This window comes from Pseudopodoces humilis, chromosome 2 (assembly GCF_049639895.1).
Source record: "Pseudopodoces humilis isolate 2021_Gansu_Grassland_sample_001 chromosome 2, ASM4963989v1, whole genome shotgun sequence".
NCBI lineage: Eukaryota > Metazoa > Chordata > Aves > Passeriformes > Paridae > Pseudopodoces > Pseudopodoces humilis.
In genome coordinates, this window is record NC_142201.1 from 4,537,099 (window position 1) to 4,562,363 (window position 25,265).

Sequence of the window (25,265 nt, forward strand, 5' to 3'; positions counted from 1 at the left end):
AGAGGCAAGGGAGGAAATGAGAGTTTTCCATGATAAAACCCACATCCCTGGAATATGGCTGAGATGAGAGAAGCTCTTCAGTCCCATTTCTGTGCATGATGGAGAGTGGCACTTCCAAAGGAGAGGACACTACATCATGATCCTGTTAACTTAAGCCATGACATCAAGAATCCTTCATCATCTCCTGTGTCACTCTTTCAGAAGCCTTCCCTGGAAATGGGGTACTCTCCCCACCAGGCCTCAGATAGTTCTGATGGTTCTCCAAATGTCTGGAGAACCAGCTCAAGCTGGCCAGATGTCCCATGGGGAGCTTCAGCCAAAGTGGGGAAAACATGAAGGCTCATTTCAGGTGGCCAGCAGCTCAGGTGATCCTTTCAGTCCATGGGGTGAGGTGTCCCGTCCTCCAGAGAGAACACTGATACCTGAGGACAGAAAAAACTGTCTCCAAAACCAATTCACCCACTCTGGCCACGCTGGAAAGGCTGGGGACCAGCCAGGGCAGCTCTGCAAAGGCTCCCACAGTGTGACTGGCACCACTGGAAAGGACAAGTCCTTCTCCCTGCTTTACCCTGAGCTGCTCCAAGCTCAACCTCAGGTGTGGTGTCTAGATGGGACATTGGATTTAATCTTCCACTGTTTGGTTGCTCATTGCCTTTGGATAAGAAGACCAAAGTAGGAGCCACACATGATATGGGCAGGAGGACTTGGAAACTGAGCCCAAAAGGAAAGTTTTGGCCTCCAGACTAAGTTCCTACACGCTGTAGGACAGCCCCACTTGTTCCCCCCAGTGCAGTTGCAGCTCAGGTGGAATTCTTGGCTTTCAGGAGACAGTTTAAAGTGAAAAGCTAAAAGGTTCCACCTCAGCCCCTTCAGCCAGCCCTCTCTGACTGTGGTGGTTACCTTTGGGTTCCTCATCTTGTTCTGCCAGGGCAGATAGGAAAAACTTTTGCTTTTTCAGCCACCCTATGACAAAAATTCAGAGGCGTGGATTCTATGAAAACAGGATGTCAGCCTTTTGTCAGAAAAGATCACAAGGGGAGTGAGGTTTCTTTATTTTATTTTATCCGCCTCTTTCTCTCTCTCTGTTTCATTTTCTGACTCCCTCCTTCACATCCTCCTCCCACCTCCCAGTTTCTGCCAGCGCTGAGCACACGGAGAGGGGAGGACGCGGAGGAGATGGCAGTGGCCAAGGCACAGCTGTACGCAAAGGTGTCCAACAAGCACCGGGGCAGGAACACCTCTGCCCTCCTCGAGCCTCTCCTGGCCAAAGGATTTCCGGCTCATATCGCGTGAGTAGTGTGCTCAGCTGCCTTTGCACAGAGAGATTTATTTAAGATGTGTGGTGTTTGCCATGAAATCTCAAAACAGGCAGCCTGGTTTTTTCGGTCAGGAGATTGTGCTGCTCCTGGGGGTGATGTCTCCATGCAGGGATGAGACCTGTCTAGCTCTGAATTTCCTGTAGAGCAGTGTTTATTGCCCACATAGCATAACCAACCTGCTTAATATCCAGTATCTTAAATACTGTGTAAATCTAAAGATGCACACCCTTCCACATCCTGAGTTTTGGGAGGCTTCTCCATAAGTTGAGAAGTTGACCATAGTTTGCTCTTGGGATGCATCCTCTTTCATTTTTTTTTCTGCTTATTACTTTTATTATAAGGGAATTAAACATGGATGTAATTTCTAACCAAAGGGGCTTTTTTCAGGCCTGGCAAAAATCTCTTGCTGGATGGTGTCACTGGAACCTCTTTTTTCCCTTATGATGCCCCATAAGTCTCTCAATTTTTCTTCCTGTCTTGAATCAGGATCTTGTTCCAAAAATCATGTCCTGCCTAGAAAATGTCATAGCAAAAAATGAGGCACTACTCTTGGAAACTCCAGTGGATGAGAGCATAACTGGTGACAGGTAAACAAGTTACTGCAAAAGAAAAGTGCCAATCATTCCTCCCCCAAACATCTCTCCTGTTGGACAGGCAAGTTTTGGGGAGGATTTTCCAATTTCTGGATGCCAAGTAGGGACATTTTGGTTCAAACTGTTAAAAAAATGAATCTTATTATTTGTATCAAAGAACCCGTTATAAAAAAAATATTTTAGAAAGAAGAGCAATTTCTCTCTACCTTTTGACTGAAAATTGAGTGGAAAGAGTTCCATTTGTAAGTGCTGTGTTGTTTTTTGGGAACAGCTATGGTAGCAATGTCAGACACGATGGGCACAGCTCACAAGGGAACTGTGAGTCCCCTTCTCCCAGTGATGCACAGTGGGATTTTAGCTGTGGGCTGAAAAGATGGCTCATGATTTCTCTGTTAATACTGTAAGTTGGGTCAGCCCAAAGTAATGGCTACTTTTTCAAGTTTTATTCTGCTTTATGTGATGCTTTTCCAATCCCCTTCAAAACACTTTCTACTGCTACTGACATGACTTCGTGCTTCCCAGTTCAAAATCAAAAAGCAGCAGCAGAAATACTGGGCAAATTGATGTAAGGTAACAAAATATCAAAAAGCAATTCTAAAAAAAAATATTTCCTATCATTGACCTTAAGACCTTCAAAATTTTGATTGTGTTTTTAAAAAACCTTTTAGCTGTCTCTGTTGTCCCTCAATTAAACCATGAATGAAAGTAGTGAAAAATTTCTTTTGAGATGTCCTGGCCTGAGAAATATGAGGTGGGGTGAAAGTATTACAAAATCTTCCATCATGTACAACCAACAGGCCAAAGCAGCATTTCCCCAATGAACAAAACTCAAATATGTGAGGGTCAAGATCAAAGTTCAAAAAATTTCCACAAGAAACTGTGCCAGCAGTTTTTAGGGAAGAGCCAGCTTATTATCACTGTAGATTTATTTTTAATCTACTTTCATTATAGATTCTTACTGGTTTATTCTTCTGAGAGAAATTGGTACATGCAGAACTTATTCTTTGCATTATTTTTTAGTTTTCACTTTTCATCTTGGAAGTGTAGGATTAGTCACAGCCTGATGCACCCCTAGTGTTAAGGTCTCTATAAACCTTGCTGGAAATCATCCTACAGCCAACATTTGTGGTGAGACTGGAGGTGGGGATGGCTATGGAGAGAAGCAGAAGAGAACAACGAGATGGGACAGAGCAGGATGGAAGTTCATGGCCTCAGGTCTCACTTGTCTAATTGCATTTAATTTGGAAGGCCCTATGGTAAAGAAAAGCTGAAGCCAAGCTCTGTTTTAGCTCCAGAGCTGTTTGCACAGAGCTTGCCCCAGGGAGGAGAGGTGTGGGACAAAGTGGTGAAACACTCACTCAGAGGTTCAATGAGTGGTTATGAACCCTGGCTCATTGCCACTGACGCTTCCACAAGGCTCAGCAAGAAAGGCTGAGTGAGGAGAGGGACACAAACACTGTTGTTTGTGTTTGGTGTGATGGAGAGAGAGGGCTCAGCCGAGGCACAGAAAGGAAATGTGCAGTGTTCAGTCACAGAGGGCACGGGCTGGCTTTAGACCTCGTGGCATTGATCCGGCCACGGGAGTTGATTTACTTTACAGAGAAGAGAGGTAGAAGGTAAAGTTTGTCATGCTTGTCCTCATCCCTGCTGAGCCTCACTGAAGAGCCAGCAATGGCTGCATATAAATGTTATTAACAAGCCCAAGTATGGTTTTTACTCTGAAGAGAAGACAGAAGACTGGGAGGGAACACAAGGGAGAGCCTGAGTCCTGCAGTTCAATGCACACACTGCTGACATGTGTTTGGGTGCCACAGGGATGAAGAACAAAAATAGGAGACAACACAACTCAGTGCCCTCAGGAGCCAGTGGCCACAAAAGAGAAGGAAAGACATCAGCAGATGCCAAGAAATTCAGTAGTTTTTTTCTAGCGTCTTCTGTCTCTGCTTCCCCTTCTTCTGAGAAGTTTGTAGATGCGTTTCAGGGGTGGAAATGGGTTTCATGAGTGCAGCTGCTGCTTGAACACTGGAATCCTTCCCCCATCACCCAGTATTTAGGCACAAAGATTTGCTCATGTGAAACACGTGGCTGGCCTTTTGAAAGCTCTAGTTAGAAAAGGAAATGCGAATCAAATCCCAGCCCAGAGAGTGGAAGTTGCGTTAACAGAGAGAAATGAGAGATTTTGTCCCTCAGCTTGGACTGAGCTGCTGGATTAGATCTGGCTCTCTGCTGCCTGTGGGGGATCCTCAATCCAGATTTCAAACCCCAATATAAGCATGTTTTGCTTAGTTTTAATGTTTGGCTTGGCCCTGGCATCTTGAATCAAAACCTTTTTGTTAAGAACCAAGAAAAACTTGTTCTTACAGTGCTTGGATGGACGGTTTATCTAACCCCAAGGAAATTCATATAGTTGGTAAGGCTGCTAAGGAAACACCTCCAGAACACAAAGGAAGGGGAGGACAGGTTACCAATCTTCCAGGAATTAAAGACTTGCAGTGAGAAGAAAGTTATCTGGAAGGTTTCAAGAGCAATAACACCTGCTAGGAAAATCTTCTTGCTAAAGGTCCTGCCTGTGCTGGAAAATAGACTTGATGACCATAGTAACTAAATGCCTTTACTTTATAAAAGCTTTCTTTCTGGTATTCTGAGGATCCAATTTTGTGCTTTTTCTAGGCAAAAAGCCTTGGTTGCTACTGGACAAAAGACAATAGAAGATGCAGTAAAATGGTAAGTACCTGTGATTTCTAAGGTGTGCCTTCACATCAAACCTGCCTAAAAATCCTTTTTGATGTTCTCATCCTGTCACTGAATTTGAAGTTAGCTTCCCTAAAAAAAGAAAACAAACCTGAATTTAAGATTTTTTTTTTTTTCCATTTATTTCACTCAGAGAGAGAAATATTTGTACTGATTCTGGGACACAAGGTAACTTGCAGAAAGTCCAGGTAAATTAAAAACAAGCAGCCAGTTTTACCAATGAGTCAGTTCATGGGTCTGGTCAGAAAATCCTCCTCAGCTTTAAGCCTCCTGAGAGAAAGGAACAAAGAAACAGGGAAAATTTTTGTAAACTCATGACTGTACTTAGAAACACATGCAGTAACAACAGCTGAAGGGGAACAGAAAGATCCACCACAAAGTAAGGTAAAAGGCTGAATGGTCATACGGAGGTATTATTACAATAATAAAAATTATAATTAAATATAAATAATAATAGTAAATATTAAATAAATATAAATAATAATTAAAATCACTTCTCAGTTTTGAATGCCACAAAGTTTTCTCCTCCCTATCATGAGTCTCACAGTGTGTTTATATCTCATTCATGTATTGATAACTTATCTTTTTTTCATTGTTTTAATTCACCTTCACATTAAATACAGTCTCCTTGCACTTTCTTTTGGGTTTTGTTTTGCTTTTTTAATTTTTTCCACTTGGTTCAGTTGCTTTTTTCTTCTATTTTCTTTTCTTTTGTGAAAATCCAGAGGAGGCATTTGAGAATGGCATATTCTTTCCAAATAATTTTCAGTGATGCTGCTACACTTCCCAACAACCACTCCCAATCCAACAGATGCAAAGACAAACATACAGCATGTGAAGGATATGATGAACAATATCATCACATGGCTTATGAGCTTCTGACCTTTCCTTGTGCACTTCTGACTTGTCTTGCTTGCTTTTCTTAGGGCTGAATAAAAAGGCTCTTTTTGAGGGCTTTTTTAAATTTCAGCTAGTTTTAATTTTGTCATTCTTCAACATGTTCCACCCATTGCCTTTTTCCTCCTCCAGTCCTTTGTTTCCAGTTATGAAAAAATGGAATGGGGGGGGGGGGGGAAACAAAACCCTAAAATGGTATTTTTTGTTTTCTCTCATTTTCAGATACTGATAGAAGTGAAGGCACATAATGAAATGTAAAGTACTCAAAAAATAAGCAGAAAAATAATTTCTCCATTATTTTATGTATATATTACAGGTATATATTATATATATATAAATATATATATTTTATTTGTACATATACTTAGATTTTTATATATATTTATATACATATATATATGCTTCAGAGAGGAAAAAGAGCTTTTCAATTTAAAAATAATTTCTCCATTATTTTATGTATATATTATGGGTATATATTATATATATATAAAAATATATATATTTTATTTGTACATATACTTAGATTTTTATATATATTTATATATATATGCTTCAGAGAGGAAAAAGAGCTTTTTAATTTAAAAATAATTTCTCCATTATTTTATGTATATATTATGGGTATATATTATATATATATATAAATATATAAATATATATATTTTATTTGTACATATACTTAGATTTTTATATATATTTATATACATATATATATGCTTCAGAGAGGAAAAAGAGCTTTTTCATTTAAAAATAATTTCTCCATTATTTTATGTATATATTATGGGTATATATTATATATATATAAATATATAAATATATATATTTTATTTGTACATATACTTAGATTTTTATATATATTTATATATATATGCTTCAGAGAGGAAAAAGAGCTTTTCAATTTAAAAATAATTTCTCCATTATTTTATGTATATATTATGGGTATATATTATATATATATATAAAAATATATATATTTTATTTGTACATATACTTAGATTTTTATATATATTTATATATATATGCTTCAGAGAGGAAAAAGAGCTTTTTCATTTAAAAATAATTTCTCCATTATTTTATGTATATATTATGGGTATATATTATATATATATATAAATATATAAATATATATATTTTATTTGTACATATACTTAGATTTTTATATATATTTATATATATTTTTATATATATATTATAGATATATATATATATGCTTCAGAGAGGAAAAAGAGCTTTTATTTCAGCTTCTGACATGTAAGAAAATAATAAAATTGCATTTCCTTTATCTGATCTCTGCTATGGAGGCTTTCAGCCACACGAAGCAAGAGCCAGCGGTGCACACACTCACTCTCAGTGTTATGCTCTTGATTCCAGGTTGCATTCCCACTGCAATGACCCCTCCCTGGATGACCCAATCCCTCAGGAATATGCCCTTTACTTGTGCCCCACGGGCCGCCTGCACAGCCGCCTGCAGGACTTCTGGCAGGAGAGCAAGCGCCAGTGTGGGAAGAACAGAGCCCACGAGGTTTTCCCCCACGTCACCCTCTGCGACTTCTTCACGGTGAGGCTAGGGGAGTGCAAGGGTCACATTTCAGCTGGGTGATAGCTGGTGAAACTGGGCCATCTGCTGTTGTCTGACACCAGAACTTGGTGGCGATCAAATGACACGACCCAGGTCCAGGCACGCTGATTAATGTCTGAGTGATGACAGTTAATGTTTGAGTGAGATGTTTCGGGGTAGCTGATCCATCTAGAGCAGCCCTGTGCGGTCCAGCTGCTGTCAGGCTTCCATGTGTCCACTGCTGCATGGATTTAGGATGATAAACCTTCCCAGCCATCAGCCAGCTGTGCAGCAGGGACAGTGTTATCACGGGATGCAGGCAGCTTTGGTGCAAGCCTGTGGGAATCTCAGGAAAAGCTCTGCCTTCCTAGAGAACCCCATCAGCAGGTTTCTGCTGTGGTGGCATGTCCCACATTTTACTCTTTTTATTGGATCTGAAGATTTTGTGAAATCTTCTGTGAAGTCCAGCATTTGACTGGTCTGGAAAAACTCTGGAGCCTCCTGGAATCCAGTTTTAGCATGTTGATGGTGCAACACACAGACATCAGCTGTATTTGGGATGTGCTGAAACAGGCTTGGGCTAGAGCAGCTGGACAAAAATTACTTTGTTCATCATACTTCTATATTAAACCATTAAGTGCTTCCTTCCCCCTAAGGGTGGGTCATCACAACCATGCCAAAAAGCAGGGACAGTGAAAATAAGAGTATTTTGTTGCAAAATACTGAGTGGTTCTCTGTCACCATTAAACACAATTATACAGAACAAAACTCATTAATTAATTATGAATGCCATGCTCTTGGGAGGCATCAAGTTTAAAGGCCTGTCTGGAAGAGATGACTGCATTGCAGCCCTCACCTTGCACATCTCAGTAAAGGACTGTAAGATAACAATAACACAAATTCCTACTTAAAATTAAAGAGGGAAATCAGGATCCCTGTCTTATTTCAGACTGGTTACTGCACACCTGGCAGATGGTAAAATATTCTGGCTTTTTCCTACCCTGGCTAGATACACCTTGGGTTGAAGGCTCCGTCTCCTGTTACAGAACCAGGACTGTGCTGATCCAGCTGCCAAATACTGCTGGGTTTAATGCCAGGAATTTCAGGCAAATTCCTAGGTATTTTGTGTTTCTCAGGAAGTTTATAGCCCCACAGTTTTCTGGCAGTGCTGTATGACAGAGGCTACAACACTGGCTGTGAGCTGCTGGGTAAAGGCTGCTCCTCTGTTTTCTTTCAGTGTGAAGACCAGAAAGTGGAATTACTGTATGACATCTTAAAGCAAGTTGGTGACAGCTTTTCCCAGAGCTTTCCACCATCCATTTCCCTAACACTACATGCATCTCCCAGCTACCTTGGCTTTTTCATTGATGACATCCAGGCAAATGTCCTCAAGGAGTTTGCTGTGGCATTCTCATCAGAGGCTTCAGCCCTGGCAGGTAGGACCAACACCAGAGGGAAAATGGGTGGGTTGTAGCCCAAATGCGTAGCCACAGTACTGAAAACATTCCCTGTGTCTCCAGGGGAGCTCATATGATGTTTTCCTGCCAGCAGCCAGCCTTTTCTCCTACAGATTTGCAAGCAGAGTAGCCAGAGGAACGTGTTTTAGTCTTTGAAGACACAGCACTTTTTGCCTAGAAGCTGAAATGATCCTGTGTACAAATTGGCAGGTGATTGCTCAGGGACACAACACTCCCCACGTCTCCACCCTCCTGGTGCTGTGGCCCAGCTTGAAGGCCTGGCTGTATCCCTAGGAATAGTGCCTAATATCTTCTCCAAGGGAAACTGCATCACCAGTGGAGCCTGAAGGGGCACAGCCCCACCGCTGCTTTGTCTGGGAGAAAGGCGTTCAGTACATCTCAGGCTGGGAGAGGAATCAAACCATGATCATTTCCTCATGGGTGAAGCCAGGAAGCAAACCCAGTCCACATTTGTGAATAACTTTGGCATTAATTAAAACCATGACACCCTTCAAAACCATTACTCAGTCATCTACTCTACCACTAGTTACTATGATATTTCCTGCATCATGCAAATTGTCTAGGATAAAACAAGAGGAGCTTTAAACGACCTTTGTTTCTGTGTTGTGATGTGATTGTTTCATCCCTAGACTGCCACGTGAAGCCCTCCTTGAAGCAGTTCCACCTTACCTTGGCCCACAGGTTTTATCCTCACCATCAGAAGACTTTGGAACAATTGGCCAAATGCATTAACCCAGGGGAGCCTTGCCAGTGGGTGGCTGCTCTCTATTCACGGGACATGCGTTTTGTGCATTACCAGGTACTGGAATCAGATTTATTTCATTTTCTGAGCCTTTAATTTTCTTTGCTACAGTCATTTTGCCTTTCCCATCCTTAAGAAAATCTCTGCCTGCTCAGCACAGTGTTTCAAAGTGCAGGGTTGTTTCCAGCACCATTTTCTCCTAAATCAGTAGACTATACCTTTATTTTGGTAGATTGCTTGTCCTGCATGTCTCAAAATCTAATTCCAAACCCCAGCAGAAAAAAACCTAATCTTACCATGACATGAGAAAATAAGAGACAGGAAATCATGATTCTTCAATATTTTCTAGGATTTTTCAGTTTACAGTTTTGCAGCAAAATTCCCTTCAGCAAAATTAGTTTTCTTGATTGTTCCTGCCATGATGAAAACTGCAGCAGTGAGCAGGGATCAGTTCTCGCTGCTAATTTTCTGCTTAGCAAGCTCTTAGTTGAAGCCAGTCAACGTTCATTCAGTTCTCATTTCCAAATTTAAATTATGGATTGTTCAACAGCTTTTTGTCGGACCAGTAAATCACTTTTTCTCAAGTCTCATATTGGATTTTAGTCACACTCAGGAGAGCTGCAAGCAATCACAAAAATAGGTCAGATCTATGTTCACTTTCAAATACACCTGTACCAGTCACAGAGGGGAAAAAAGTATTTTTGTGAAAACCAAGTGCCTGCTTTTACACATATTGTAAGTGTGGTAGTGTCCTTTTCCTCTGCCAAAATGCTGCTAAGGAGCAGGCTGCAGAGTGGAAAACAGAACCGGTTCTGTGTCCAGGACAGGCAAACAACCATCCCCTGAGCAGCACAGGAACATCCTGACCCTGCTGTGTGTCCCCCCAGAGGCTGAGGGCCCTCTTCCAGTACAAGCCCCAGAACATTGACGAGCTCCTGATCAACGCTGGGGATTTGATCTACGTGGACCCACGGCAGCAGAGCGACGCGAGCGAGGGCTGGGTGATCGGCACCTCGCACCGCACCGGCTGCAGAGGCTTCCTCCCAGAGAACTACACCGAGAAAGCCCACGAGTCAGACACCTGGGTCAAGCACAGGTACCTTGGTGTTTCATGGGCCTTGCTTTCCTGCTCAGGAGCCGTGGCAGTTCCTCCTTGCCGGGAGCTGTGGGCAGAGGGGGAATCCTGGAGGTCTGGGTGGGATGCTGGGATGTCTTCTGAGAGAAAAGAGACAGGACATGCACCTGCAGACACCCAGAGTTCCTAAGTCCAGGTGCTCGAGGGATGACCCCTGTTCACTCTTGAGGAACCTGAATGCCCTAATGAATTTTGAAAGAGCACATTCTGCCAGGGCAGGCTCAGCCTTCAGCCTGGCTCTCTGGTCTCTTCTTTTTTTCTCATTTCAAGGGCTTGCAAAGTTAGCTTGAAATGAAACCACACAAAGGTTGCTCCACCACCTTGGCACCACCCTTATCTTGTTGATGTGCTCTGCATCAGAAGGCACCTGTCTGGCTTCCTGCACTTCATTCTGCAGCTGGCATTCTGCAGCACAGCTGATGCTACTTGTAGATTAGAGCTGATTTTTCTAAGCTGGGAAGTTTTGGTGCACTTCTTGATGTCTCAGAGAAAGGGAGGAGGCCACTAGGTAGTATTTCCTGCTTGAAGGTCCCACTTTAGCAGGGTTACACTCAATATACACCATCAATTCCTAATATTTTAACCTCATTTTTTATGGTGCATATTCCAAATGATCAGCAGAGTGATGAGGGAGAATGCAAGCGCGCAAAAAGTATTGAATGGAGCACAAATCCTGACTTGCTGATCCTGTAAACAGCATCATGACTCAAAAGTCTCTTCTATTTGTGTGTGTGCCTGTATATTTGTGTGTGTGTGTGCTGCTTCTGCTTTTTCTACAGGGAATATGTTTTTAACACAGCTTCGAGACCCTTCACCAAAGCTGGAAAGGAACCCAATGTAAAGCTGAATGGGGAAGCCCATAATCTCAGCATGTCAAGGAGTGTAACCAATGTTCTTTCTCTTCAGGTGATTGTTTTTTCCATTTCTTATCTTTGCCACATGCTTTGGCAGATATGCTATTAATTAATGGCATTTAGTAAATTTAGTGCTCTTCATTTTCCTCCCTCATGTCTTCATAGTTTTGTTGTACATTTATACATACCATTTTATTTATTATGTTGTATGTTTATTTTTACATACAAGCTCATACTGTATTGTATAATATCATATTTTTTTGTAATGTATATGATGCATATCACTCTTGTCTTTCATTAATCTTTCCCTGTTCCTGTCATAATAGCAAACCGCATGAGTTCTTTGCTCAGGTTTGTCTAAGCACGGCTTCAGTGGGTATGGAGACAAGTCTGACAGGTGAGACACAGGCACAGCCTGCCCTGACTTCCACATGGCTTCAGGCAGAGGAACTAAATCAGAATTAGGCTCACTGTTCATGGCTGATCTTATGTCCAGTTTCTATGGATGTTGTCTTGGAGGTTTCCACCACCCCAGATCACATTTAAATGTTCCACTTTCTTCTTTATTTTTAGATATGTAGCTCATGCAGATAACTGCACAGAACAGCTAGATGGAGTGGTTAACAGCACTGGTAGGATCTCATTTTTCACCCAGGTTCAAAATCAACAGGTATCAATTTTTCCTGTGTCCACTGGTCTTCTGGTAGGAAGAGCAAAACAAATAAGGACTCTGATTTTTTCCTACAGCACATTTATACCAACATTGCCTTTTTGGCTCTGTCAGAGATGCCAAAATGCACTTTCAGTACAGACATGCCTCAGAAACCCCTTTAGCTTGCTGGCCCCCACAGCCTTTCTTCCTGCTGTGCTGGGCAATAACCCTGGGCTGGTTTGTGCTGACATCAGAGAAACTGAGGGCACCTTGAGGGAACTTCCATCCTGGGGCCTCCAGGACACCATGTATATGACTGTAAGAACTTTCTGAACAAGTCACACATCCTTCCTCTGGCTCTTGGCCTCTCTTATCCAGGTCAGATCTGTGGCAGAGCCAAGGCTTGGCCTGAGACACAAGTTTTGCAGATGGGCACATCTCCAGTCTAGAGTTTCCCTGGCCTCTGTGCTCCTCTCAAGCAGAGGAGGAAGACCACAAGACCTTGGGTTTATACTCTGATCTTGTGGCAGTTGATGGGTGTTTCATGGCAGAAGTGCAAGTATTTAACAGAATGCATGACTATCAACCTCAAACCACTTCTTAAGAGTTCCCTTCTCTGTTGCTGAAGATGCAGAGCACTTCACTCAGTGCTGCAGCAGTAACGCTCTTTTAAAGTTTTAAAACCTTTGACCTGTTTCTCCTTATCTTCTTCTCATTTGTATTTAATGTGCATTGCATACTAACCCCAAATTACTTCAAGCTTATTTGTAATCCCATGCAGTCTAAGTGAAAAACAGTGGTCTTGTAGGAGATCTGGGTACACTCTTGATCTGGCCACACTGTTATGAAAATGTAGAAGTAGTATTTTCACTTGGAAAAGAAAGAAAATCTTTGCATTAGTCCTGGTGTAGAAAAGGGTATTACCAGTCATAGTTTTCTGGTTTAAGTTTATATCAAACATATGATATAAATTAAAGTTATGATTCCTTCCCATACTGAGATTAAAAGATCTGTCTCCAGCAATGTCTTTCACTAGTGCTAAAACAGAAATAGAACCTGCAGCCCATGAGGGTCAGGGATGTGACCTTTGACAGGACAAGAGGAAGTGGCCTTAAATCACGCCAAGGGAGGCTCAGGCTGGATACCAGGAAGAATTTTTCCATTGAAAGGATGGTCAAGCATTGAACAGACTTCCCAGGGAGGTGCTGAGTCACCAAACCTGGAAGTGTACCAGAAACCACTGGATGTGGCACTCGGTGCTGTGGCTGAGGTGACAAACATGCCGATCAGCCAAAGGTTGGACTCAATAATCCCAAAGTGATCCTTAATGATTTTATGATTCTCTTTCATTTGCCTTTAGTGGAGAGCCAGTCAGGTTTATCACTGTCCTAAGGACAGGTGTCTATTATAGTGTCTCTTCTCCAGGAATCCAGACTTTTCCTGCAGGTTATAGATAACATCCTTATGAAACTCCCTTTTCCCTGCTGTCTCAGAACGCCGCCCTGCGGAGAGCGGTGCTGGTGCTGCGCCACGGGGAAAGAGTGGATCAGGTCTTTGGCAAATCTTGGCTTCAGCAGTGCCTGACTGCAGATGGTGAGTAAGGTAACGGGAGGATCTTCAAAAACCAGGACCAAACCAAATCAACCCCAGTAATGGTAGAAGAGATTTAGTCTTTGTGTAAATGTCAACACTGGCACAAAGGAGTGATAACAGCGCAAGTCAGGCACTGCTTTGACCCGCACATAACCAGGTCACAATGTCCTAAAGTCCTTCATGTTTATGGTCACTAAATTCTGCAGGTAAGCAAAGCTCTTGTGTCTCACTGGTACGTGAACAAATCACAGGAGCACACTTGTCACCTCTCACTATGTGAGGTAATGGTTGTCAGACCCCTCCATTTTTCTGTGCCTGAGTCAGAATCATAGGCTGTTGATCAGTCACACTCCATCAGTAGTCTGGGGAATCTGTGGTGGAAATAAAATGTCAGCACTGACCTAATTTCCTCTCTCCCAAAAAAAAAAGGTGTGTTTTCAGGTGAAGAAAACTGACCCAAAGCAGGGAATTGTGTGTGTCAGGAGGAAGGAGGGGAACAAGAAATTCACAAGTGAGAGCTTTATGCTGAAAGTCTCCCTTGCTATGCTGGAGAGTCCCCTTATTTAGTGCATGGAATTCACACCAGATAAGGAGAGAGGTACCTTATTGCTGCATGATCCATGCATTGGTTTCATTTTGATTCAGTGGAAATGGGTTTTTTCGGTCACTTTGGCAACTGTAAAAGAATATAGATAGGGAGTCAATTTTTGTTTCTCCTGAGTCCCACAAAGCCAAATTCTCCTGATTTCCTGTTCTTTCTCTCCTCCTCCCCATTTGCTCCTTCTGAGCTTGAAGAAGAGGGAGCTATTCTGTCAGGACAGATGATTTCCCAAGCCAGTGTTGTAACCTTAAAACATGACCCCTTTAAGGTAATAGCACTGTCTGGTTTTCATCAGTGAGACACTGACTGTAAAACAAACATAACGCAGCTGCTGCCTCCCTTGTGCCACAGCAAAATGTCCTGCCTTGTTTCAGGGAAATACTACAGAGCAGATCTCAACTTCCCCTCCTCCCTGCCGAGGCAGAAAGACAGCATGAAGCAGTTTGAATGTGATCCTCCATTATCTTGCTGTGGTATTTTCCAGTCAAGGCTTATAGGTAAGCTGGATATTATCCTCCTGCAAATGGAAGGGTTTGGGAAGCAGGCTGTCATCACCTGCCAAAGCTCATGCTGGCTTTGCAGCAGAACAATTTCCAATCAGCACTCACTGTGGCCACAATTCTCTGTGGGCAACCACTGCAAGGTCTTCTTAAATTGTAAAATAGAGAAAACACAGCTGGTTATTTGTCTTTGAGACCCCCCTCTGCCAACTCCTGGCAGAGAAAATCAGAAGGAAGAAGCCAGAACACTACCTGTGCTCTGCTGCTTGTCTGCAAGGGATTAATGTCTTATGCAGCTGTCCCTGAGTGGGCAGTGAGGAGTGAAGGGGCTGGCCAGAGGAAGCAGCTCCATGGTCAGCAGTGTGGTCACCTCCCTGCAGGAGGATGGATGGTGTGGGTGACTCAATTCACTCACCAGTTGGAGTTGTTTGTGCTCCCTGAGCAAGATGCATGACTGTGACAGTGCTGGTCTGCTGCAAATGTTTGTCTCTGATGGCTCAGATATATGGAGATAGCCAAATGCCTAACTGCTGTTTGCAGGTTTGGGGTGAATCTTCTGTAATTATCTTCCCAACACTCATTTTAGAATTGATGTTTCCACCAGAATGAGCTTTCTAATGAGCTCAATCAGCAGATAGTGGGATAAAAAATGAATAGAAAGGGACTGTCAATGTATCCTGTGTTGATGAAATTGCAAAGCTCTGAGCTGTTTTTTTGCAGAAAGTGGTTTGTAGTCATTTCTCATCTGTCACACTTTGCTGTTGCCATCCAGGGGAAGCTCTGCTGGACCAGGAGGTGACAGTCAGCTACGTGTACTCGTCCCCCGCCCTGTGCTGCGTGCAGACAGCTCAGCACATACTGCAGGGTAAGGCAGCAAAACCTGCCAGGTGCTTCTGCCACACTGGAAACATCTTCACCAAACTTCTGTGAAGTCTCTGACACGAGCAATTAGGAAGATGTACGACTCTGTGGTTATTTGTGGTTTTCTTTAGGCAGGGAAGGCGAGGTGGTTGTGACTAGGTGGTAATGTAGGCAGTAAACAAACCTGCTGGTGTGTGCACGTTCCGTGGGATGTATCACAGTAACTCTGGTCCTTCCTAGTTAGAACAGAATAGAATTTTATATGAAACAGAGGTGTTTCTTATCTGCTTGAATTCAACATTAGTGGCTTTTCATCAAATCACCACTGCCACCTCTTCCAGAAAATATTTTGACCCAAATGTCAGATGTTTCCAGAGCTCTGAAGGATCTGAATGTGAATCAGGGAAGACTGCTTCCATGCTTTCTTTTGCAAGCCAAACTATTTTTTAATCCTTCATATTGCAGAACATCTTTCCCTTCCTTTCCTTTCTCTCTCTTCTTTTTTCATCTCCTGTTCCTTTCAACAAGTTCACACCTCAATACCATGTTTACATCAGAATACATTCATTGCTCCATAGTAACCCCTCTTGAGAATACTCAAAAAGTAACATTCCTTTTGACAAGACAATTCCATTTCTAATACTGGACAATTTGGACAATTTACTGCCCCACTGAGGAACACTGAGCAAAATGTTATAAAAAAAATGGTAAAAACATTTCCTTTCTGAAGTTTATTCAGATTGCAACATTGCAAAACTGAGTTTTTTCCTTCTAACAGAGCATCACAGGAGAGCTCCAAAAATCATGATTATGATAATGATGATAATAATTTGTAGTCCCTTTATGTTATTTAGATAAGAATATAATGGTGGTTTCCTTTAATCAATTGGTTGATAATAAGTAATTTGTTTTCATTAATGAAAGTACAACAGCAAACAAGGCAGACTGTAAAGCCTGAATATAGCACTTTGAGTGTACCTTTTTTGTAAGTTATAGTTCTTGTTCCTACAGGGCTTAAATTAAATCAAAAAGTCAAAATCAGGGTGGAACCAGGACTGTTTGAATGGACCAAGTGGGAAGCAAGCAGAGCAATCCCTAACTTCATGACTGTGGCAGAACTGGTGGAGGCATCTTATGACATAGATACAAGTTACAGGTAACTGTGTCTGGCTGATGAAGCTGTGGGGATTTTCCCTGAGATATCTTGGCCTTTTATGTGTCATAAATCATTACAAGCACTGCAAAGATTGGGTGATTCTGATCGAATTCAGATCAAAATAGGATACAAAAATAAGATATGCTGTCACCAGCACATGGGTGCACTAGCACAAATGTTTTGTGCATGGGACCAGCCCTTCTCTGGTGCTGCCTTGACATTGCTTTTACCTTTGGTTCATGTGCAAAACACTTTAGAAATGGGAAGAATAACCTGATTTCCAGTGACAAAGAAATGTGATGTTATGTAAGGTCAGTCAGCCCTTGGCAGAGCAGCAGCAAGAGGTTTTGGGGACAGGCAAGATAAGAGCCTTTCACTTTAATTGATGCTTCTGGCACCGTTTTTTAAGTTGCTCAAAGATTCATACTGTGCTCAGCAAGGGCTTTTTGGAGCCCTCATAGCTTGGTGGGGTGAGGGTCGATGCCTTTTCTGAGCACTTGCAAACCACAGCCCAGCAGGAAATGATAAACCTCCAATTCAATCTAGCTCCTCATCTCGTTCACAAACCAGGCTGCTCGCTGTTTGCAGTGCACAGCCAGATCCAGGAAATTACTCAGCTGTCTCTGGGATTTCCCATGTATTCAAGAAAGGGGGAAAGGAAACATCTCATGTCTTAATGCATTCCTTACAGCCAAGGATGTATCTTTGTTTGAGACTGTATAAAGACTCCAAAATCCTTCTTTTTTTTTGGAGCACAGGTCTTTCTGGTGTGTTTTGCACTAGCAGACTGTATTCTCTTGGGGTTTTTTGGTACAAAATCACTTGCCTCAAAAGAAACTCTGCAAATACAGAGTTAAGGAGGTTCAGAGGGGAATCTCTAGGGCAATGTTAACTACAGTGTTTAGGCCCCTCACAGCTCACTCAGATCCAGGCAAAAACAGGGTGGTGAACTATAAACTTGCATATAGAATGCCAGTTTCTTCCCATCACATGCAGGGTTAAAAAAATCCTTGGATGCCAGGTGTTACGAATGAGTGTTTGAGATCACTTGAAGAATCACCAGCAAAGGGTATCAGTAAAAAACAGATGTAATATTAAGCATCAGCACAACAAAATTCACTGTCCATTCGTTGTCTCCAGCTGAGCTCATTGAACAGCAGGGTCTGGTTTTACCACATTCAACCACTGCAAATGTTGTCCATCACCCAAGCCCCCCCAGACCTCTGACACTGCCCTGATTCACAGCAGTGTGAAAATCAGGCTCTTATTTTTTGGGGGTGCCTGAAAAGCACTGGTATATAAAAGAAAGAATTCCTGGTCTCAGCATGAGTGATCAGATACTTTGGAATGATGCATTGTGATTATTGCCCCTGGAAACACCTTTTTTTTAACTCTAGCAGTGGAAGTCTTTACTATCCATTTGACCAGCAATGCAGATAAGCCTCATTCAGAGATTTTTATTTTAGATTTTTATTAACTGGGTTTTTTTGAGGAGATTAATGCTGAGGTACCAAATCTTGCAAGCATTCACACCATGAGTGTCTCTCCTTTGTTTGAACTCAGGACTGGAAAACCCAGACAGCTCTGTAACCCGTGTCTGGGCAGTGGTCCTTGCTGGCAGAATTGCTCAAAGCTTTTCTTAGGCATAAATCCTGCTTTAAATAATCTCCACTGTAAACTACAAGTTTTATTGAAGCCTGGTTTTCCCTCCATCTGGTGCTTTATGAGCTATGAGGAGACTTAGCCGTGAGATTTAATGGAAATTACTCAGAGAGAAGCTAATGCTTCAGACAAGCAGAGGTAACAGTGTGTCAGCCAAGTCAGTGGATAAACCTTTTAACTAAGTGCCTTTTCTCTGGTGTAGTCATTCAATGCTGCTAAGAGTGTGTTCATCTAGATTAACATATATCTGTAATTTTATTGTCAGGGGTAACTTCCCACTCTCTTCTCTGGTGCCATCAGAAAGTTATGAAGACTATGTCAGCAGAAGCTCTGCGGTTATAAAACAGATCATCAGTGACTGCCCCAGCAAAGGTAGAGGTTTCAGGTCTTTGAATATTCTGTCAGACACTTGCAGTAACAGGAGCTGGCAGAGATTTGCCAACAGAAGCACATTTAATGTGAGCTGTTGGCACTGCAAAGAGCTCAAGGTAGACTCAGTGCTTGTCCTGGGCTACACTGAAGTAACATACGTGCAATTTATGGGATAAAAATGAACAAAGTAAAATAAAACTGAGATGGTAGAGTACTAAATTGCAGAAGTATATTCTTTTCTTGGTCTTTCTACATCAGGATGTAGCTCAGCAAAAGATAATACACTTTTCTGGAAAGCTCTTTTCTCCTTGTAAATGCCTTCTGTCAGTAGCTGGCATGCTCAACACACCAGGTATTTTCTGCCCATCACAACATGCTCTGCCACATTATCGAAAAGGTCTGCAAAGGTGAACATCCCCAAAGCCACCTCATCCCCATCTGCTGACGGGGAACGTGGCAGTGCTGCAGCTCCTTTACCACAGTTCTTTGCTTTTCCTGCTGTGCCAGGTGTCATCCTCATGGTGGGCCATGGCTCCTCCTTGGCATCTCTCACCCGAGTGCTCACAGGGCTCCCCAGCAGAGACAGTGGAGACTTTGCCCAGGTGGTGAGGAAGGTAAGAGGATTTTGTTTCATCAGGAAGCCTTTGGGTTGTCTCATTATGTTTTTAATAAGGAGACTGCTTATGCAGCAAGAGGTGTGTAACAGCATGCCAACACCAGTGACATCAGCTCTCTTGTTCCAAAGGCAATCTCACACACTTTTAGCAAAGCACTGGAGGTAAAGAGAAGGATTTTATTCTGGGAGCTTTGAATGTGACTGGCAGCTGAGTCTTTGGAGAAGATTTTCATGTGGAAAGTCAATGCCACATAACACCTACAGACAAGAGGCACATTTTGAAACCTCTCCACTTGGAACTGGTCTCCTTCTTTTTAAAGTGGAAAAAGAAGGCTTTGGGGTGACCTAATTGCAGCCTAATTTAAAAGGGAGCCTATAAGAAAGATGGAGAGAAACTTTACAAGAGCCTGGAGTTACAGGACAGGGGGAAATGGCTTCAAACTGACAGGGAGTAGGTTTAGAGTGGATACTAGGAAGAAATTCTTTACTGTGGGGGAGGGTGAGGCACAGGAACAGGTTGACCAGGTATGAATGTGGAGTGATAACACAAGTTCAGCTTTCACCTCTCGGGCTTCCAGCCTGGTTTTTGTTCACTTCAGCAGTGACAGAATATCAGGGGCTGCTCTTTTCTGTAGCAAAGCCTCTGTTCATGTCAAAGCAATGACCCCGCTGGTAACTTCCTTCCCAGATCCCTTCCCTGGGCATGTGTTTCTGCGAAGAACAGAAAGAGGAGAACAAATGGAAGATGGCCAACCCACCAGTGAAGACATTAACTCATGGAGCAAATGCAGCATTTAACTGGAGAAATACCGTCATGGAAGATTAAAAGGTCATCACTGCCTTTGCAGTTGTCAAAAAGGAGCCAAAGGCAGGTTATGGTTCATCACAGTGCAGTGATTCATCCAGAAGACACACAGAGGGTGGGAAATGCCCTCTCTGAGTTGTCAAAACACAGAAGAACACTTCCCAAGTTTGGTGCCTGGATTTTGTTTTTATTTTGGTGACTGCGAAGAATGAACTCATGAAACAGAATTGAAGTGAGAAGTAACACTTCTGGTGGTGGTGAGGAAAGTACCTTTTAACTTTCCCTGAGTGTACAAATGTTCAATAAATAGGGATATAACTACCTGATATTCCACTCCAAGAGGCACTGCAGTTAAACAATGTCCTGTTTTTGAGACCAAACTACATCCAGCAAGAATTCCCTTTTTGTTTTTTCTCTTCTTCAGTCACTTGGATGTTTTCAGACAACAGAAAAACTGGGACTGAAAAAAAGTCAACTCCTACCCAAAGAGGGGACCAGCTCTTGCTAAAGCCACTGTGTTTCCTGTTCACTCCATCAGTTCTGTGAGAGCAAATACCACACTGACTCTGTGTTTACCTCTTCTATGAAGGGAGTCCATTTTCTGTCACACAAGCTCCTCATCCAGCAATTCTCCAGTGATGCATATTGCTAAAGGGTCTAAAGTATTCCTTTCTGAAGGGAAATCAACTGATTGTTGTTTCTGGGACAAAGAAAGATGTCCTGTGTTACTGTACTGGTGACAAAACTGACATGAGCAACTTTAACTCTGAACCCTTCCAGAGGTGGCACTTGCCCCACAACAGCTTTGCTTTGTGCTGGTTTGTGCCAAATTTATTAATGGTGACCTGAAAGGTTTCTGCAGCTCTTCTCTAGGCAGTGTGTTTAATTAAGGGAACTTAATTAAGCAGCCCTGAAATTTTATGCACAAACAGGAACATGCCTTTCCACTGTGTGTCTTTTCTCCTGCTTTTCCTTTCTGGTTATCAGATAACTTATTCCAGGAAAGTACAATGTTTCTTTCAATGAAAGGAAAAATGAAAATGTTTCTCTCAGAGCATGACTAAAAATGTTTTCATTTTCACTCCTCACTACCTGCTCCTATGTGACATCTGCCTGCATGCCATTAGCTATCATGGCATGCAGAACAGCCCATCCAACATTCTGGCTTTGGGGCTGAGAAGTGTCTGACAGGCACCTTTAGCTGTGAATGTAGAGATTTTGTTATCTCAGCTGTGCAGCTGCAGTGATTCATTCTGACTTTCCAGCTCTGGTGGAGTTGCTTGAGCTCTCAGTTTTCTGACAGTGCTGCAATTTTACTGTGAAAGTCAAATGTCCCAGGGCCAAGACAGGAGCTCTTTAATGACCAAGGGCACAGGACTCAAGCTCAGGAGACAGGTGGCTACAGCTGCAGTCTCAGAAAAAGAGAAAAACACCAAATGTCACCACAACCTTTTCGTAATCAGGGGAAGCAGGATGCCACTGCAGTGCTGAGAGGACTGTGGCTTGGTTGCTTCTCCACATCTCAGCCCAGCACACACTGCTGTCAGCCAAGGGAGGCAGGTGTGGTGAGGGATGATTTTGCTCTGAGCACTGAAGATGGTGGCCAGGCTCCTCTGTGGTCAGCAGGGAGGACAGTGACTCACAGGTCTGGCTGAGAAAAAGCACTATGGTACAAGAAAATCAGCAAAGCCACTTATAAGATTGGTAATTTCTAATTAAATAGTAATATTAAATTTCATTACAAATTTTCTTCTACCTTTCTGGAGATAACATGGGATTTTTTTCCATAATGCTCTTATGCATTAATCCTAATTTGGGTCTGCAAACCCCAGTTTGGTTTAAGAATCTGTGTCTTCCTTTAAAATACCAAAATAAAATACCAAGTGAGATCTCTCCCTTCACCCAATGGCATCAGATGTATTGTCAGGGTGAGTCTGTTGTGAAAAATAACCTGTAAGAACAGCTCCATCTCATTTCTCTAACAGCATCATCTCCTTTCTTTAAGGAAAAGAGCTTTCCTGTGCTGCTGTGCCACTGTGTATACCATAACAATGAAATAGTTCTTTTTGCTTTTCAGTCCTTCTGGTCTGCAGAATAATGTTTCTGAAATGGCAGTCTAATCCTGTTATTGTCCATCCAGCTCCTATCCTGAACGAGTGTGTGCAGCTCCCTAATGGCAGGTGACAGGAGGGGAGAAGAACATGATGGCTGGGGAAAGCGTCTGTCTCTTATAGAGGATGGATTTTACTGCTCCACCCAATCATGGCATCTATTCAGATGCCCACAGTCCATGGACAACACTATTGACAAGTTAAATATACTCAACAGGCAGATTCCTAAAACACTCGAACCAAAATCCCATTGTGCTCTTCTTTTATTCTCAATACAGATGCACTCCAAGGAATTTTACTTCAGTGAGAGCAATGAATTAAACTTCAGGGCATGTTGAAAAAAGAGTTTGGGAACTTTTCTTTTGTGGTGGTTTCTAATCCAGACATCACAGTGCTAAGGAAGTGAGGACAAATGCTTAGTCACAAAATACTGTATTAAAGTTATAAAGACTTCTCCATGTCTGCTGTTTGAGCCAATTGAACAGAAAGAACATGAATAGAAGGAACAGGCAGCACACTCAAGAATCCATTGAAACTCTCACAGTCTTAAAAATAGAAGGGCAAGGACAAGCTCTTCTATTCACAAGGACCCTGATTTTGGCTTTCTGGGGACCCCATGAGTACAGCTTCAGCTCTGAGCACTTTTTAAGATCAGAGTGAAATTATGTCTTTAACAAACAAGGTTTCTTGGTTGTACAATCTGGTGCTTGGGGGAGAGAGAGAATTCCTAATGTGGTGTGTACACAGCATGAGACTAATCACTAAATACCTGTGAAATGAAGAAAATGTCCTTGGAGTCTTCCAAGTTATTTTTGTGGTAAGCAAAAGAAATAGGAAAATATCTTCCAGTTTCTTGTTTTGGTTTCTTTGGCTTTTTTCAGTTTTTGTTTTTTTGTTGTTTTGGTTTTTGGTTTTTTGTTGTTGTTTTTTGGTTGTTGGTTGGCTTTTTTATGCAACTTCTAAAATTATTTGTTGCTTTACTCCATTGCAGTTTTCTTTCACTGGATCCATTTCATTACAGTTATGGACTGCAATAGATGCTTTTAATGCTGCCCTGAAAATCTGAATGTTTTCCTTGTATCTTAAAATGTGAGAGCATAAATTCTTTTGATGAAGACCTGCAGTGAAACTAATCTATGGTGATGTGACCCCCTGTGAGAATCTGAGAAATTCTGAATTCTGAAATCTGAGAAAACCTCAGATTTCTATGGCTAAATAAGGTCTGGTGTGATTGAGGGATGAGGAGGAAGAGAAGCAATTTTTATAACAATAATACTTCTTCCATACCCTTTGAAAGGAAATTAACATCAAATATTATATTGTTTGGGACTATTTTTAGGCAGAAGAGCTTGGACAGACAGTTGAGACAAGTTCTTCTGAAAAGTGAGATAAAACATGCTATTAATGTTCTGATTCTGATTTTCCAAAGTTTTTCTCCTTATGCCAGCATTAATATTGGTGCAAAGAATATGCACAGTTCTGCTGACTCAGAGATGTAGATATTTCTATTTTTGCACCGTTTTAAGTCACATGTGAGGAATAAAACAGTTGAGTGGATATTTTCTTCTCCAACAAAAACACCGGAGGTCTCCAAAAGGAACAAGTCCTGTTCTCAGGAGCAACCTGTAATGCATTCAAGATTTCTGGATGTTCTCAGCTTTCCTTGGTTCTATTCCAGGCAGGAGGCTTCTTATTTTTTTCAGGAATACCACTGGAGGTCACTCACGTACTAACAAACAGTGCTGCAAGGGGAAAAAGTCATTTAAACTATCCAAGAATGAACTCAGCTTGACTTGAAGATGACGTTAAAATGGAAACAAGTTTGGAATTATGTTGTGCAGATAATCCTCGAGTTATTACAGTACATTATAATAAAAGTAGCAAGTAAACTAATTATCTAAATTTTCTTATAAAAAGACTAAACCCCCACACATACACATTAGCAGACCAAGTTAGTTTTGATCTAGCTACAGTAATTATGAAAATGAGCACAACTCTTCATCAAAAAAAGCAAAAATAGGAAAAGAGAATTCATCTAAAAATGCTCACGGGGGTAACATCAGTGTGACAAGAAAATGCAAACAAAATGTAAGCTAGGAGAGGAAAAATTGCATGGGAATTTTCTCATGATGATATTTCTGGTAGTAAAAAAAATTGCAAGGAAGAAGTAATAAACTTTATTTATTTCATATGACTGGTTTCCCTATCTCCATTTTCTCTTAATCCATTTTTATCACTAACTTTCAAACTTTCAGGTACATTCTTGCTGGAAATCTGAGTTGGAGAGAAATGGAAATGGTTAAAATGTTTTTCCTCTTTCTGATAAACTAAAAATTTAATACTGATTTCTTGCTCTAAGGTGAAGAACTAGGAAATATAAGTCCCAATCTGGTTGTTTTACTTCAAAAGCAAACTGCTGCTGGCTGGCAATCCTCTACCTTAGGCTCCAGGCCCATTAATATTCATACCAAAATTCCCACAGTATGAGAGAGCCAATTAAAACCAGACAGATATGCGTAATAATTAAGGTATTGCTTACAAATTATCAGGGAAAAAAAGTTTCAGAGCATCTTTATTCACCTGCAGAAAGACAGAAAATGATCTGTCAGCGGTATTTAGTGCTTGTACAACACTTGTACAGCTCTGCGTTGCTCTATACTTTTAATTTACTTTTTTAATTATACTTTTAATTTACTATTTATGTCTTTCCATTTGATTCTGGAAGCTTTTAGGAGGGTTCTGCAGCTGCTGTGTCCTGCCAGCCAACTCCTGATTGCCAGGTTTTTGATTTCAAACTAGCTGATAGGGACTGCTGGACTGGGCTTTGCTCGGTAAGAACACTTCTTCCACTGGGAGAAGGGAGCAGAGCAAGCAGAGCGTTTGGTAATTTGTGTGGGTGCTGGGGAATGGCAGAAACTCTCCTCCAAGCAGTGGCAACTGTGCAGCACCAAGGCTGAGGAACCACTGGGCCCGATCTCCAGCACCCTGGAGAAATTTCCCTTGGTACAGCAC

General features: G+C 41.8%; 1 protein-coding gene across 1 annotated transcript; it reads left to right on the top strand.

Annotated features, from left to right (window-relative positions):
- The first annotated feature begins 1,170 nt into the window (after nt 1–1,170).
- UBASH3A (ubiquitin associated and SH3 domain containing A) lies at nt 1,171–24,358 on the top strand. The gene is made up of 14 exons (XM_088052021.1): nt 1,171–1,289; nt 4,583–4,636; nt 6,929–7,115; nt 8,353–8,551; nt 9,223–9,392; nt 10,223–10,431; nt 11,250–11,376; nt 13,470–13,569; nt 14,545–14,667; nt 15,443–15,535; nt 16,543–16,687; nt 18,615–18,721; nt 19,229–19,335; nt 20,026–24,358. The coding sequence occupies exons 1-14, from the start codon at nt 1,177–1,179 to the stop codon at nt 20,161–20,163; spliced, it is 1,872 nt and encodes a 623-aa protein (XP_087908147.1). The 5' UTR covers nt 1,171–1,176; the 3' UTR covers nt 20,164–24,358.
- The last annotated feature ends 907 nt before the right edge of the window (nt 24,359–25,265 follow it).

What these genes read in the sequence shown, in the direction of transcription:
- UBASH3A (XM_088052021.1), top strand. Translation starts at nt 1,177, where the DNA reads ATGGCAGTGGCCAAGGCACAGCTGTACGCAAAGGTGTCCAACAAGCAC. An exon ending in GACACCTGGGTCAAGCACAG is followed by an intron (nt 10,432 to 11,249) that starts GTACCTTGGTGT and finishes CTTTTTCTACAG; the next exon opens with GGAATATGTTTTTAACACAG. An exon ending in GACATAGATACAAGTTACAG is followed by an intron (nt 16,688 to 18,614) that starts GTAACTGTGTCT and finishes TTTTATTGTCAG; the next exon opens with GGGTAACTTCCCACTCTCTT.